Here is a 15,955-nt window from a genome sequence, read left to right as displayed (position 1 = left end):
CAAATCAGACTGGAATTTTACATCTGTGGTTGTAACTAATCTCCAGAGCTTGATCAACAGTAAAACTGTAGAAACTACTGCCGACTCCTAGATTCAATCTGAGTTCATTTTCAAGCTGTGAGTGCTGTCAAAATGATAAGAATAAGTACTGAACTTATTCACTAGATCTTAGTCATGCTTGCAGAGTTTGCTCTTCCTTAGTGACAGGAAGGTCATTTACCCCTGCAGGAAATGAATAGCAAGCCTGCTCCACTTCTATTTGTCTTTTGTTGCAGAAAGACAGGTTGAAGAGGCTAATTAGCTGAATTCATCAGCTGAGAAGGCAGTAGGGTATTGAGCTTGCCCTTCCTCTGCAAGACATATATGCTCTTACAAGCCAGCACCTCCTGCAGATCGGTGATAAGATGTTAGGGAAGGTTAGTTCTGCTGCCATTTAATCAGGCCAAACAGAGGAGACCTTCCAGTGAGCAGTTACAGAATGCATCATATCCCCTCATATGCTGTGTCAGCTCCAGCAACATTTAATCTTGTTTTATTTGTTTGTTTGTTTTTACCTTTTCCAGTTATTATATTTACTGGAATGCTTTGCAGTTGTGGCATAGAGCTTGATGGTGTAAATCATTACAAACACAACATGAATGCCTGTTTACCACTCTGGTCTCAATAAGACAAAAGAAATAAATAAGTGATCCATTTTAATAACTTTCAGTTTGAAAGGTGCTATGTACTGGTGTGTACTAATTCTTCATAGTTTTAAAGAGGCTGCTCTAAAGTATGCTGCAAACAAGAGAGCTTCACTTCTGCACACATTGAAAAAGATTTATTAACATTTTAGTTAAGATAATGAACTAAAAAATAAATTCACCATCTTCTGTATCTATTTTATCACGTTTCCATCCACAGATGGAAATAGGCATGGATTCAGACCTAAGCCTGAAGCTTAGATCAGAGTTCTGCTGATTAGGCTCCCACAGAGAGCTCATGCTATCTGATTAATAAGTGAATAACTGAATAATATTTATTTTTTATCACTGACATAAGAAGAATTGATTCTTGTACAAAAACACCAACCATTTGGAAAAAGAATATTCTTTTCACAAATGCTTATTTTTCTGCATTAGAAGAACATTTTTCAAACATTTCCATGTATAGAGCTTTTTTAATTTCAGTGAATTAAAATGTGGTGTTTGTCTAAGCAAAAAATTTCTTAGCTTATGTTAGTTTATGTTCTTTTCGAAGGATGTCAAAGAAAAGGTTTATTCTTAGGACTCAATTCAATAAAAAAAAAATTAATAAGATTGCCTTAGATTTAAATAATGAATTAATATATATATATATGCAGATATTATAATCTTTCACTATGTTGGTCTGTGTTGACTCGTTCTTCTACCAGATTATTTCACTGCCTACTTGGCAGTCCCATCTGCTTGGCTTGTAGACATAAATGTTATTTCTGATTAATAGAACCTGAACTGTTTATCGCTAAATATTTTCCTGCTGCATTCTCTCTGATCAGCATCAAATCAAGTGAGATTTCACCTAAACTGACAAAGTTTGTTCTGCTTAAGTTGATTGATAAAAGCCACATGTTTACATTCCACAGATCTCCAGACACGGGCTTCATAAGCGGGAAAAAAAATTGGAAATTTAAGCAACATTTCTCTCTGGTTTTCCACCCTTTTTCACTGTGCAGCCACATCTCTGCAGGTACCTCTCTTTTTCTTCCCATTCATACAAACTCCAAGCAAATGGAAGTCCTGGTTTACTAGGAAATGCTCTATGGCCTGAAGTTATTAGCCCATTATGAGTACATATTAATAATCTCTACCTTTGTACAGATTTTTTGGAATTTGGCACGTGTGACCACATCCATTGGAACAGCATTTCTTCACTCCAGAACATTCAATATCAGCTTCACAGCTTTCAACACAGGCAGCTGCAAAACCACTGGCCTTCTCAGGTGCTGGGCAGTCCCCTTGCTTCACAGACAGGATGTACTTAAGGAATTCACAGCTAGTTAGGCATTCATAATTCTTCTTGGGGAAAAGAGGCTAAAAGGAAAACAGAAGAAGTGTGTTTTCAACAGGAACAACAAAAAAAGCCCAAAAACCCCAAAAATAAACCCCAAAAAAACCCAACCAAACCCCACCAAAGAAAAAATGTTATAAAATTTTCAAGATCTCCTAAAGGATTATTTGGATTTTCAGCTTTTGCAAGACTATCCCTGAATATTTATATATTCAAGCCACTTCTAAAAAATCATTCCAAGTACAGAATGATGAATTCCCCCAAGTAAGACCACCATATTTAACGGAACAATGTTGTTTATATCTGCCAGCTTTCCCTTGTTTTCCTCACATTGACTGCTATAAAGTTGCTCAATGACAGATTAAAAACATTCCCAAAACAAAGGGGAAGCAATGGTCAGACAGTCTGCTTTTTCTGGACTACCCCACATTCCTTCCTCTGTACTTTACAACACTTTCCCCACAGTATCTGATGTAATGCCACTCTAGATAAATAAGGGAAATCTTGTTTCATTATACTGTTTGAACTAAGTTGGCTAAGAGAAGATTTTGCAGCATCTTTATGTTCTTGCCAGCGTATTAGTAATTGTATTATACTTCGTGGAACTGGAACTGCATTTATGATAAAATGGTCAGCAGAGAATACAGATTAAAATAAGCTTTAAACATATTGATTAAAGATCAAAGTGAATGCTACTTACTTGAGAAACTTAAGACCTGGTTATTTAAGAAGATGCTTCAATGCACAGACATTTTACAGTGTATGTAATACTCAAAGGTTTTCAAGGTCCCCTTAAAACAGTATTTAAAATAGCTTCTACAACCCTGGGAGAATATTGTGTGTGACATGGAAATCACATCGCCTCTTTGTTTAGTTTGGTGCAGAACCAGCTAAGGTGATTCTCTCAGAATGACTGTGGCATATGACTGGCATCGTCTGTAGCTGGCCTTTCCATACTAGAGCAACCAAAAGCCTTCCACCCTGACAGATCTGATTTACAGGTTCCTAAGCCTACAGAAGAGTTATAACCCACTCTCTATATCCAGCTAGCGATGTAACTTCTGAAAATTCTTCCACATTCAAACATTTTACTTTCTTGTTTTTACTGTTCTCATATTTCTGGCAAAATGAAGAAGACTCGGCTATTACAGAGCCGCAGGTGTTTCACAGACTATTCTCTAAACTATTCTCTAAAGTTGCTGTGGCCCAAGAATGCATTCCTACATTACTCCCCTGCCATCTTTTCATAGGGAACATTACAGAATTTTGAACCAAGCTTTCAGGCATGGATTTGGGTGTTATAGGCTTTAACCAGCCTAAATGCTGCAAAAACGAGCAGTCTCCGTGTCTCCCCCTGACCCCAGTGATTCTTGGACATGCACTCCTGCTGTTCCCCCAGCTGGAATGTTCCTGATCCCGTGGTTAACCAGCTAAAAAGCTAAACGAGCAGGAAACTAAATTTGTAGGGGAAAAAAGACCAAAACAAAACAAGGAACAAGATAAATTGTCCCTTGCACATAAGGTTCCCTCTAACATTCAGTAGTTCACTCATTTGGTAGATAAGAAGCAAAGCAGGGACTTCGAGAAACACAAAGCTAAACTGCTGCTTCCATATTTTTTACAAAATACAAAAAGATTGAAAACACTCTCACAGAAAAACAATCTCTAACTCAATCAATGTCTATGGAGTATACATGAGTCTGAGGGAAAGGAAAGTGGTCCTGGGTTTTTGTGTTTGAAGCTAATTTCAAATCCTAAAACATCACAAATTTGCAGCTACTTAATTAAAAATGTTATAGCTCCCTGAGGCATAATACGTCCTCAAGGCTTCTCCTCCTCACCCTATTTCACAGCTCATTTTTCAGTTAGCTGCTAAATGTGCTGCTCCTCATTATGGGCCTTTGAAGTTCTAAATTTAGCTTTAACCACAAAACACTAATCAAAGAAGGATGCTCACTGTTTTTAACTACAATAGAACAGTGTTCTACAAATGTTTTCCTTTTTAACCGATTTTATACATATTTTCAGCCATATCTGGAAACATACAGTCTGAGTGAAGAGTGATATACAAGAACAACACAAATTAGATCCACTAAAACCATTTTTTTACAGTACTCTAGAATTTTTTATATGCGAAAGAAGCAAATAACCTGGGTTAAAAAAGCTCTTACAAGGTTTGGTTTTCATGAGAAACCTTTATTTTGTCTTCTGCTGTACCTACATATATCAATAGTTCAGTAATCCCTATTGCTACATCTAGGATTTTTTTAGTTGAAATTACAGCTTTTCATAACCATCTTCATGATCCTTAGAATAATTTAAATATTCTCTTATACCAGAAAAAAAGTATCCACAGTAAAGAGACAGGCGTTAAATCAATGTACCTGTAAGATCAGTGTACCAAGTAAGGTCACTTCTATTTTTTTACTAGGAAAACATTAAAATCTTCCTAAAAACTAACTTTCATAGATTTGAATATATCTGAGCCTTTTTTGGAATAAGGCAACTTTCTGTTGAGCTGATACTTCCATTTTGAACTAAAGAACACTTAAGAACTGCAACAGATCACTTGCATCAACTCAGAACCATGTTTCAAATCCAATAAAAAAATCTCCTTCTTTGTTGTAGTTTGACTGACTCAGGTTTGCTTCTTTACAGATTATTTTGATAGATTGTTCAAAAACAGTTTTCAAACTATTTGTTCTTGAATAATTACGTATTTTGACAGTAGTCTTCTGAACTTCAATCCAGTTACTCCTGGGGAGCTACCCTTTTATAAATCAGACTGACTTTCACATACAGAGAAGTCATCTGCTCCAGCTATCCTGCACAAGGATTTTTCACACAATAACATTTTATCTTTTAAACAAAGATTTCTTACACATGGCCAGGAAAGACAGAAGGGAAAGTGGTAGAAATAGCATCTTAAAGGAGGGATGTAACAGCACCCTCTGAGAGATGCTATGCAAATGCGACTGGATTGAGTCTTTAAAGTGCAAGTTGAGATAAATCATTTGGTAAGGAAAAAAACCCTTTTTAACTCAGAATTAATATGGCTACCTTGTTAAATGTGTACCCTCTCAAATGAAGGCAAATGCTGAAAAATACCATGGTTTTCAGCTGTCTCCTTGAAGCTAATAATTTAAATTAAAGAGACTGCTAGAACAAAGTGAGAAAGCATGCCCTTGGGCTGACCTACCTCACAGAAGCTTTGGCAATGGTTTTTCTTCAGGTCCCAGGACTCTTTGCAGGGCTCCAGGCACTAGGAAGAATCAGGAGGCAGAGAAGTGTCAGAAAGGGAATGAAATAAACAACCACAAATAACCTTATTTCTTCTCCAGTTTTTCGGCCCACAGGAAGTTAAAATAATCCACTGCTCCTCGGGATAAAATTGTGTCATTGAGTCATGGTGTCAGAACAAGGTCATGAGAAGTCATGGTTAGACTACAAGAAATATTTTCAGTATTTCTTACAGTACAAGGCAATTAACTGACTTGTTTATTATGCCATTCCAACTTACTGGATGTAAGTCTTAGTACCATTTAACACCATGTTCCTGGATCACAGAGACAGTGTCAAAAGCACTACTCTAAATTACAGAAAGTGAAATATTCTCCTTACTGACCAGCCTAAAGATTAGACAGGCACATTGCCTTCCCAAGTGAGAAACTATTTCATCAAGCTATGGAGTAAACTCAGCAGAGGTTAAAACACTATTTCTGTATAAATAGATAATGTTCACTGGTCTGTTAGCAAAATCACTTTATTTCAAGTACCATATTATCATGACTTCACCTTCAACCTCTGGTGCCATGGTTAATAAAAAGAGCTGAGATACAGAGCTAAGCTCCACACAGCATGAAAAAAATACAAAACAACACACTGTTAAGAGCATTTACAACAGCATAAGTTCAGATTCACATCCTTTTCTTTTATTAGACATAAGATGCTGTAAAATATTAGCATTGTTGGGAGCTACTAATATCCCTCCTGGTAATAGTGGAAAGATACCTATTGTACCAAAAAGAACACACAAAGCAGTATTTATGTAATTTCCTCTTATGCACAGTATTAGATTGGAACAATATACATCTATGCTATTCAAAATCAAACATGAATACATATAGCCTGTACCTCAGTGGTACACCTGTATCATCAATGTAGTAAAAACAATAGTGTTTTAAAAATTAAGCATTTTCTTCATATATATTTTGGTATTTTAGACTCAGTTTCTATGTCTTCAAAATTCGCAATGTGTTGTATACAGATTAATTAGAAGGATACATTATAAAATGTCACTGAAGTCAGTAAATTCAATTAATCCCACAGTTTTATTCCTCCTGTGGTATAGATACTGCACATTTGAGCCCAATTCCAATGTCACATCATTTTACAACCCTCCTGTTCAATGAATTTGGTCCAAAAATGACTGAGGTATAAGTGGTTTAAAGACAAAATGAGAGACATTTTGACCATTCTGTCACTTTGCCAGTGATGCCCAAGACTGCCAGGTTTGCTCAAGGTGTTTGTGCCAGTCCTTGTCTCCAATGCAAGTATGGCTCCAGCACCTGATGCCTCACACCACTGTGGCTGTTTCCAAAGTCACTCAGGACAGCCCAGGCAACTTTCTCTGGGCCCAGCAGCTCCTGCCTCAGGACAGGCAGAGACAATGGGCATCTGCAAAGAGAACATGGACAAACATGGACAAAATGAACCAGGGCTAAGCAGTGCCCTGCAGTCCAGCTGCTCTCAGAATAAGCCAAGGAAAGAGAGGATGGAGCTTGTCATAAGGCCTGCATAGGCTCTTACAGACTCTGATTAGGGTACACACCTACCTAAACACTTGAACAAAAAAAAAATCTCCCTACTCCTGCTGTATGAGGAGCCCTCAGAGCACTGGGCAGGGCACCAGGGGCAGCTGCTGAAACTGCCTGCCTTTAGTAGAGTTGTACCATCGTACCATGTTGGGTGACACGTAAGTGCTAGCAGGCAAAAATGCTACAGAGATAGTTATTAACCTTGCAACAGCAAAGATGAGAACACCTGAAAAACACAGGCCTGTGCATTTATCCTCCTGGCTAACCTGGTATGAGGTTTCCCCAAAGTGGGGAGCTAGAAACATTGAAAGCTCGGATCCAGGTCTCACCTTTGAGTCCTCGACTTAAAACGTAAATGAGCTGAGATCCTGAGATCACTCCCATTGTCTGGGGATCTGATTCAGAGTAAGGAGGAATCTGGGAAAACCAGGACCTAGCAGCTGGTTTGGGCTCTATCTAATAAAAATATGCCTTGCAGACATAGCCACCTGCCCACAGAAGCTAAGCTTAGGCTTGTAGATGGCAGACCTCCAGCAGGCACAGCGAGCATCCCAGGTGCCACTGGTCCCCTGGAGCCATCCCCCACCCTACCCTGGCACCACATGTGGGCTCTGCACTGCTGAGGCAGGATGAGATCTGAAACACAGCACTGAACACTATGGGACAGTGGCACTCCTCAGAAAGATGATGGGAGTCAATCACACCGGCCTTGATAACTCAAATCCTCCTAAAGAGCTTGTTTCATCAACCCCAGTGCTAAAATCTGGAACTTGGAGGCTTTTTTTCTTCATCTAAACTGCTGCAGAGCTATTATTCAGTACTAAGCAATTGCATCAAAAGCCAAACAATTGCAAACAATTGCTAATACAAAGCACCCCAGTGTCACCCTGAAAACTCAGCTTCTGAGCTTGCTGACATAGTTTTCTAAAGACTTTCCCAGGACAGTGACTGTAAACATAGATATGTGTACATTCTTTCTGTTACACGTCTTGTGATGGGCATCTCTCATGGCCAGTGCAGTGAGAAAGTGTTATCCTGACCATCCAATCCCTGGCCGTGGTAAGAAGCCTATAAATCCTGGAAGGAAAAATAAACTTTCTCTTCCTTTCACCACACCTTGAGCTGTGTCCATGTGATCTATTCATCTCCAGCAGCAACACCCCACTATTTGTCATCCCTCAAAATTTGGGGGGTGGGAGGGTGTGTGTACATATGCACATTCTCATAGGCACTAATCTATGTATAATATAATACTACAGACCTGCTGATATTTAGACTGCATAAAATTAGAAATTATCAAAATACGTTTTCATTCAAGGAAAAAAGGGTTGTGATTGCTTTAAAATATTTTGGGTTGTCTTTTTTATTTCATCTTTTTAAAAAAATGTGCATTTAAGGGCCATGTTAGAGAATTCTTTTCTGTTCTAATTTTTAAACTATAAATAAAGCAACCAGGAAATTAGCATATGATTCATGCCATTTGCATTAGTTAGTAAAGGGGTTTTCAAAATAAGTCTACTAAGTCTACTTTTGCTTAGGAAATTATGCTTTTGACCTGAATGGAAGAGAATTACACCAACACAGCACTTTTCAGAATCTAATGAATTGCAAAACATCATTTAAGTACTGAAATACATATTTATTAAATTACCATATATTTATTAAAATATCATATTTAAATTAAATGGCTGCAAATTACATATTTTTAACTATTTAAACACCAAAAGAAATTATTTCTGTCAGAGTAGAAGAGACTACCCACCATATTTTTGTCTAAAAAGGCTTTATACTTCATCAGAGTGGAAACCAAGTCATATGCAAACTGTTGTAAAAATAATGAATCTAAGTGTTACAGCTGGAATAGAATTCTTCTTTTCATCAGCTTTCACCATTCCCACTGATCCCAACAGCAAGGTCAGAAATTAATGGCTTATGTTTACAACATATGTACAATACGAGTGGCTTTGCTGTCCGATGGAACTTAGATGGTTGGGAGAAAAAAATAAAAAACAAAACACCTTTCACTGTACAATCTCCTAATAACTGGCCACGCATGAGAACAAGTACCTGAAAAATGCATTTGCTCATTATCAACACTAAGTAGAGAATAGGGTCAGGAATTCACCCAGAGTCAAAGAAGAATATAGTATTCATCAGTCCTAGGGAGAACAATTTTGTGATGCATACATTTAAATACACGATTGCAGCAAATGGAACCATGAGAAAAGTGATTTTGAATCTGGAAATCTCAGCACAGTGGCAGTAAACACAATGTAAAACAGAAACAGGCAGCAAGACAGAAATAACTGCTTTGATATTTGGGTTTTTTACACATCTTCAATGTTTTAAAGATTTTTTTGTAATATTTAAAATTTTTTTATCATCTGTTTCTCAAAAATCAGACTGTGAAATGTCTGAAGAACAGTAAGTGCACAGCTGCACGTTTACCTAGTTCAAACCAATGAACTGCATGCTAGCTTGGTGAAAAATATTAGGACTCTGGCTGCCCATTTGAGGAATATACATAATTTTTTGTCAATTCATTTTGTAAAAGTCTATTTATATATTTGTCTCTCCTGTGTTAATTCATGTCCTCCTAAACTTTTAGGTGGGTACAAGATTAACAGCAAATTACTTGCATTCTGCAGATTAAAATGAAAGAAGTTCGATTCTGACACTGAAGTTAGATACACTTTAATAAAGATCCCTTTTCTAATTTTTTTAATCTCCAGTTGAAATCTCTTCCCCAAAAAACAGAGGTGTGACTGTATGTTATAAAATTAAAAGCTCAGGATTATATGCAGTGAGAATTTCAAGAGTGAAGAATTCTACATAGGCAGGTAGGTGAATCTCATTTCCCCAGCGGATCATTCCCAATGCTCTCCAAAATCCACGCTGGACATCGCGACTGATTCAAGGGCTTCACATGAGCACTGCTCCACATGAGTGGCTCATGGTATCACATGGGATTGCACTCAGTTTGTGGGCACCTTTCCTCATGTCCAAGTGCCAGAGAAGAGGCATTGCAGCCCTTCAGGTTTATGCAATTTCAGGTGCTCATACACCCTATCAGGCCAGGCACCCACTGAACACATCTATCTTCTTTAAAATAATCTATTAGAAGTAAAGCTGATCTAAAAAAATGAGTCAGTTATTCAGGCTGAAAAAAAACCATGAACCCAAAGAGAAGGGTTCAACTGCAGAATCAGTAGGTGTCATATTAGTTTGTAGGTTGATATATGCTGTTTGAGAAGCCCCTCAGCACTTTGTGAGATCCATTTTACATCGAGTCAGTCTCCTGCTTCTCTCTTTTCCCACTCCTCCCACATTAGAAGAATGAATCATTGGAGCACTAGTCATCAGCTTTCTAGAACTCAGCGTGACATTTTAGCTCAGCGCTGGTTTAAGCTGGGACAGAGTTAATTTTCTTCACAATAGCTAGTGTGGTCTGTGCTTTGGATTTGTGCTGGAAGTGTTGATAACACAGCAATGTTTCTGTTACTGCTGAGCAGTGCTTACATACACATCAAGGCCTTTTCTGCTTTCATCCCATCCTACCAGGGAGGGCTGGTGGTGCAGGAGGTGGGAGGGGACACAGCAGGGACAGCTGATCCCAGTGACCCAAGTGATGTCTATCTTGTGGCATAGTGCTGAGCACATAACCATGGGGGAAGAAGGAAGGGCAGGGCATTCGGAGTGATGGCCTTTGTCCTCCCAAGTCACCGTTCTATGTGATGGAGCCTGGCTTTCCTGAGGACAGATCAACACCTGCCTGTTCATGGGAAGCAGTGAATTGATTCATTGTTTCGCTTTGCTCAGATGCACAACATTTACTTTACCTATAAAGTTGTCTTTATCTCAAACCACAAGTTTTATCTCTTTTACTCTTCTGAATCTCTACCCCCATCCCATCTTGGGGGGAACTGACTAAGAGGTTGTGTGGAACTTCATTGTCAGCTCAGTTTAAACCACAACCAACTCCTGAAAAATTCAGTTGCACAATGCAGACTGGAAGAGGTTTACATTATCTTCAAAACTTTGAAAGCCTAATAGAAGCAACTGTGCAACATAATCTTTTTGTGTAAAATCGCAGTTTCATGTGGCTACCTGGAGTTGCTCCTCTGTTTATATTAAAGAGGTTCTCATGAGAATTACACTAGTAATATATTTCCCTTGTAACTGAATAAACAAAAGGGTTAAATGACAGAGAATGGTTCCCTGTCTGTGCTGCCTGTTTTCTCTCCCATAGGTCAGTGAGCATCATGATTTGGTGAAAAGGAGTGATTTTGTATTTGAGGATCAAGTCTTAATTAAATTAGTTACAGTTGGGGTTATTTTGTGACATTATCATGTACACTGGGAACCCAGCTGATACTGTCTGAAAGTATTGCTAATTGTAGAGCTGGTTTTGAATGAAAGCCAGGTCCTAGGTTTTAAATAGTTAGGGGGTTTTAGATTTCTTGAAATACGTTTTTTGTTGTTCTATATTGATGACATCCTGATGTGGATTGTGGTGGGACAGATAAGGAACAGGTTGCTAATGTGGACCTTATCATCTGCAAGTACTACTTTATTCTAATTAATAGATGTATACACACATACACGTGTATATATAAAGGAAGAAAAAGCCTTCATTTATAACCTGCATTCAGACAGTGTAATCTTATGTTTTACAGCTAATAATGACTGCTTTGTATTTTTCAGAAGTCTACTGCTCAGAACAAGGTACAACAAAATGGCTGGCACAGAAATGAAGGGAATGTTGTCTCTGTTGGAGGTGCAGTTACAGCTACCTTAACTATTCTGAATCTTCAACAACTGTAAGGTAAACCAACGAAGCAAAAACCTCCAGGGTCCTACAGTAGCAATTAGGAACTGATAGGGACAAGGAATAGAAGCCACATGGCCACCATCACATAATATTATAACACACCACACAAGGGTGCACCTGCAGGTTGGGATTAACACCCTATGAGACTTCACTGATTAATTCAAAAGGGACCTCATGCAAAGTAACTTGGCATTAGAAGTGCCAAGGATTAGGTTGTAGGAATACAGCATTTTTGTCTTGAGTTCCAACCTCGAAACATCAGAGGGAGTATAAGCTATTAAGCACTGACCTTAGTCATGAGGAATGAGAATTGTTTTTCATGGCAGATTTTGGTATATCCCTTATGACAAGAATAACAAAACTGTATAACAAGAGACACATATTATTGTTAGCTTATTATTATTATGTTATAATAATTATGTTAGTTACTTATTATTAGTTGCATATTATACATGCAACTGAGATTTATTTTTAATAATTCTTATCTAACAAGGATGACATTCAATCCGCAGGTGAAATATAGAACTTAAGAAATATCTCTTACTTTAGATAAGAAATATTTTTTAAAAATTGCATTTCTAAACCAGCATTAAAAAGTTTAACTTCTGGTTTCATATCCAAAGGGTGTGCTCTCAATAAACAAGAAAGTGTTTTGCAGATGGGACTGTCAGTGTCTCATAGAAGTCCATTACAACCTTCACTTCACCAAGCCATGCAGAACATATCTATAATATTTTCCAATTAAAAAAATCAGAAGGACATAGTAAAAAAATGTTCAAAATAATATCCAGATGAGAGAAGAACAATGTACTTATTTGTTTGAAGCTCTATTTTGTTACCTTAGCAGAGATGTGGTCAAAAACTTGAGCACAGCTCTGCTCACTAAGCTTCCTACAAGGCTTAGAAACATAGGTAGTGAAGCAAACTGCAGCAGTTGTAGGTGCAGCTGTCTCCTATCTTGTGCTACCAGCAATTTGGAGAGTGGTCTGGTCATTCAAATGGTTATTTCAGAGCAGAATAGAACATCTCTCAGAAATTCAACTGGATGCAGAGTTGAGCAACGTAGTTTAAACTGTGATAGCAAATAGCTGTATTTGGTGTGTATTTATTTTACTTGGGTGTGGAGGGACTGAAAGCACACACTCGGATAGGCATTACTACTCTCCACAGTTATGCAAACTTACTAGTATCAAATTAAGACTTAGAGTAAAGGATATATGCAGAAGAACCAATTGTTGGTTATCTAACAAAAATACGAGCTTGGAACATTTATTTTTCTTAATTGGCCAGGTCATTTCAGTACACATCAGGGTGCCAGTTGCACAATATTAACTGTTAGCAATTTGAATTACTGAATACCTTCAATACCCTAAGCAAATAAAGGGAGCTTTGTGACCTATAGGATGTGACTAGGAACAGTACCAGTATTTCCTGGAACAGAGATAGGGAAAGGGCTAGTCACAGTATAGCAGTTAAGTCTGTCAAACATTTAAATATACAAAGTAGCATTACAGTCTTTGTTCCTAAAATTATGGCACCAGAAAGACCAAGACCACTGCCAAGAACTACAGGTCAAATAATCTGGAAGTCCATGTAGCCTTTGTTGTTAATTCCCAAAATTAAACAGAAAGTAAAAGCTGCCAGAAAAGTTGTACATGTACCGAAGGCAAGAATCACTGGAAGTGTTGAAAAAGGAACTGTTTTGACATAAAATATTTGGGAAGTAAGTTACTATTTAAAAAAAAAAAAAAAAAAAAAAAAAAGAAAAAAGAGAGAGAAGCCATATCATCACACTTCAGCTGAAATGCAGCAGTTTCAACCATAATCCTTTTAGAATGAAAACAACTTTCAACTCTGACAGCTTGGTATCTATCTGTATAGCTGAGTTGTCTGGCATGTCAAATTTTGCCAGCAGAAGTGTTTGTTTGAAAGGACAGAATAATCCTAAGACTCTTCTCATGTTTCTATTCTTTGTTACCAAGTCAAAATCATGGCCATCGATGTCAACAGAAAATTGGCTCCCAAGCATTAGCTCATTCCTGACCAGTTCTTGTCAAAATTTGTTACAGGGTTTTGTACCAGCATATGAAACTGGGACACGTACTTTCTTCTCTTTTTCTGCCTCATAGCCTAAAGTTTAACAGTCACCAAAGAACAATTTGAGCTCTTATTCTGCTTGATTTTGAAACATGGAATTGAACTCAGATCTCCTGCATTCAAGATGAATCTCCTAAACACAGATTATTTGATGGAGCCTTCTCTCTCCTGTTCAGTTGTTTCCTCTTGTATAAGCAATGAATTCTTCTCTTAGAAGAGAGCCTTAAATATCAACCTTTCACCATGAAGGGGTATGCCCTAGCAGCACTTCTGATTCTCCTGGAGTTCTTTTGAAATGCTTATCATAGGTACAAATATTTTGGCTCTTTCTCAGTGCCATAGCTGTTCCACTACCACTTCTTTGCTACAGAGATAATACTCTTTTACACTCTCTTCTTTTCTCACATCTTTGATTCATTTACCAACCTACTATGGCCTTAAAACTGTTGTTCTAATTATCCCAATTTAAACTGTTGCCTCAAAGATCATTTCCCTATCCTTGTGACCTTGCTTCTGTGTGCCGCATCGAGAGCCAATTAATCTGGTTTTTCTTCAAACCTCTTCCTAGCCCTTATTCTAAATCTCCACATGATGAGTTTTCACCTGTCAAGATATAAGGCACAGCATTGGCAAAATGCTACAAAGCAGCAAACCAAGCCTGAAGCACAAGTGCACACGCGAAATATATAGTGCAGCAAAATGAATAAAATATTTTAAATCCAACTAAGAGTAATACACTTTAAAAACATTAAGAAGGTGTCTGTAATAGACACCTGATAGTGGTAATAGCTTTAATTGCTTAGTGCCTTCCTGCTTCTTTCTGTGCTATTGTTTACATACAGACTTCTTTGGCACTGTAGCTACTGTATTAATGAACAATGAAATGAGCTCCTTGAATTAAACAATATTAGCAGCTTTGCTTCTCTGTTCAAACTTTCTCTAGGCTGCAGTTCTGCAGTGCAGTTTACCAGTAAACTGATTTGTCATGTTTTCATCTGTTCCACCAATGTTATAGATCAGTCAACCTTATCCTTTCTGCTTTTAAAGCTTCTCCGAGATTGCATCTGGAACTTAGACAGTAAGCAACTCAGTAAGAAAATTTCTATCTGTCTTTCCCTACTGTTTCTAGGCCACTGTTCCTTGTCTCCACTTCAATGTAGATAGAATAAAAATAACAGCAATATTTACTGCTAACAACACAAGGCTGCAAAATGTATCAGGTATTCCCTTCAGATATTAGAACTGGGGATGCACTTTCACCAGTTGTTTCCAGCAGCAGTGGCAGTGCTCAGCTCACAGATAACTTTACAGTTGTACTTGATGAACCTTAAAGATCTACTCCAACATAAATGATTCTATGATTCTATAAAAAAGAAGCCCATCTTATGTAATGTCTCTCTCATAAACTGCCTTTTCATTTTCTAAAAGTTGACCATTTGCTTTACTGATTACATAATACTTTTAAAGTAAAAGTGAGCATAAATATTTTGACATTTTATAAATGTGAAGAATTTCCATTGAGAAAACATCATTCTTTTAATTTTAAACAGACAAGGGAAAGCCTCTTCAAGCTGACACTTTCCCCTTCCAATCTGTTAGAAGGCAGTTTCAGAAAACCACACACAGTCTTGTTATAAACACCATCTTGCTGTGCAACTTAGAGTGTCTGTCAGAGCAGCACTGTTCTCTCCAAGCAAAGTCACATTTTTTGTTGCCGTTTTATAAATGAGTTAAACTAGTGAACTCTTCTGATAACAGATGACTCGCCTTATACAGCACCCTGCAAATTCACACATACATTTCTGAATGAGAGAGCCGCAACTAAATGTTCTTTTTGCTTGTATCCACCGCAGTTCTATGGTTTTAAAGACCACGGAACAATCAGAGACGACAAAAAAAAAGGGAGGCCCTCTTTGTCTAAATTGTTACTTTGTTTCTCTCCCCTGGCTTTCCATTTCCCTCCCAGCACTACCATCACCATCAGAAACGACATATTCCGCATTACTAAACAGCAAGAGCCATAGGGCTTTTCACTTCTAATTTCACGCCACAATAAAATGCAGTGGTTGTTTCACTGGGGGACCTGAAAAGCTTTCCTTTGTGAGGCTGCTCTTTCGGTCAGGTTAAGTATCACACGCTGGCAGCAGGAATCTGTGCGAGCCTCTTCATGCAATTATGGCAA

General features: G+C 37.8%; 1 protein-coding gene across 1 annotated transcript in view; it reads right to left on the bottom strand.

Moving 5' to 3' along the window:
* Positions 1-15,955, bottom strand: part of ANOS1 (anosmin 1) — a 129,123-nt gene that overhangs the window by 54,787 nt on the left and 58,381 nt on the right. Inside the window, exons 3-4 of the mRNA XM_058829524.1 lie at positions 5,228-5,290; positions 1,829-2,051 (exon numbers count right to left, since the gene is read on the bottom strand). Of these exons, the coding sequence (XP_058685507.1) occupies positions 1,829-2,051; positions 5,228-5,290 (286 nt within the window). The remainder of the gene's footprint in view (positions 1-1,828; positions 2,052-5,227; positions 5,291-15,955) is intronic.

Source organism: Poecile atricapillus, chromosome 1 (assembly GCF_030490865.1).
Source record: "Poecile atricapillus isolate bPoeAtr1 chromosome 1, bPoeAtr1.hap1, whole genome shotgun sequence".
Taxonomy (NCBI): Eukaryota; Metazoa; Chordata; class Aves; order Passeriformes; family Paridae; genus Poecile; species Poecile atricapillus.
This window is presented reverse-complemented; position numbering and strand designations above follow the sequence as displayed.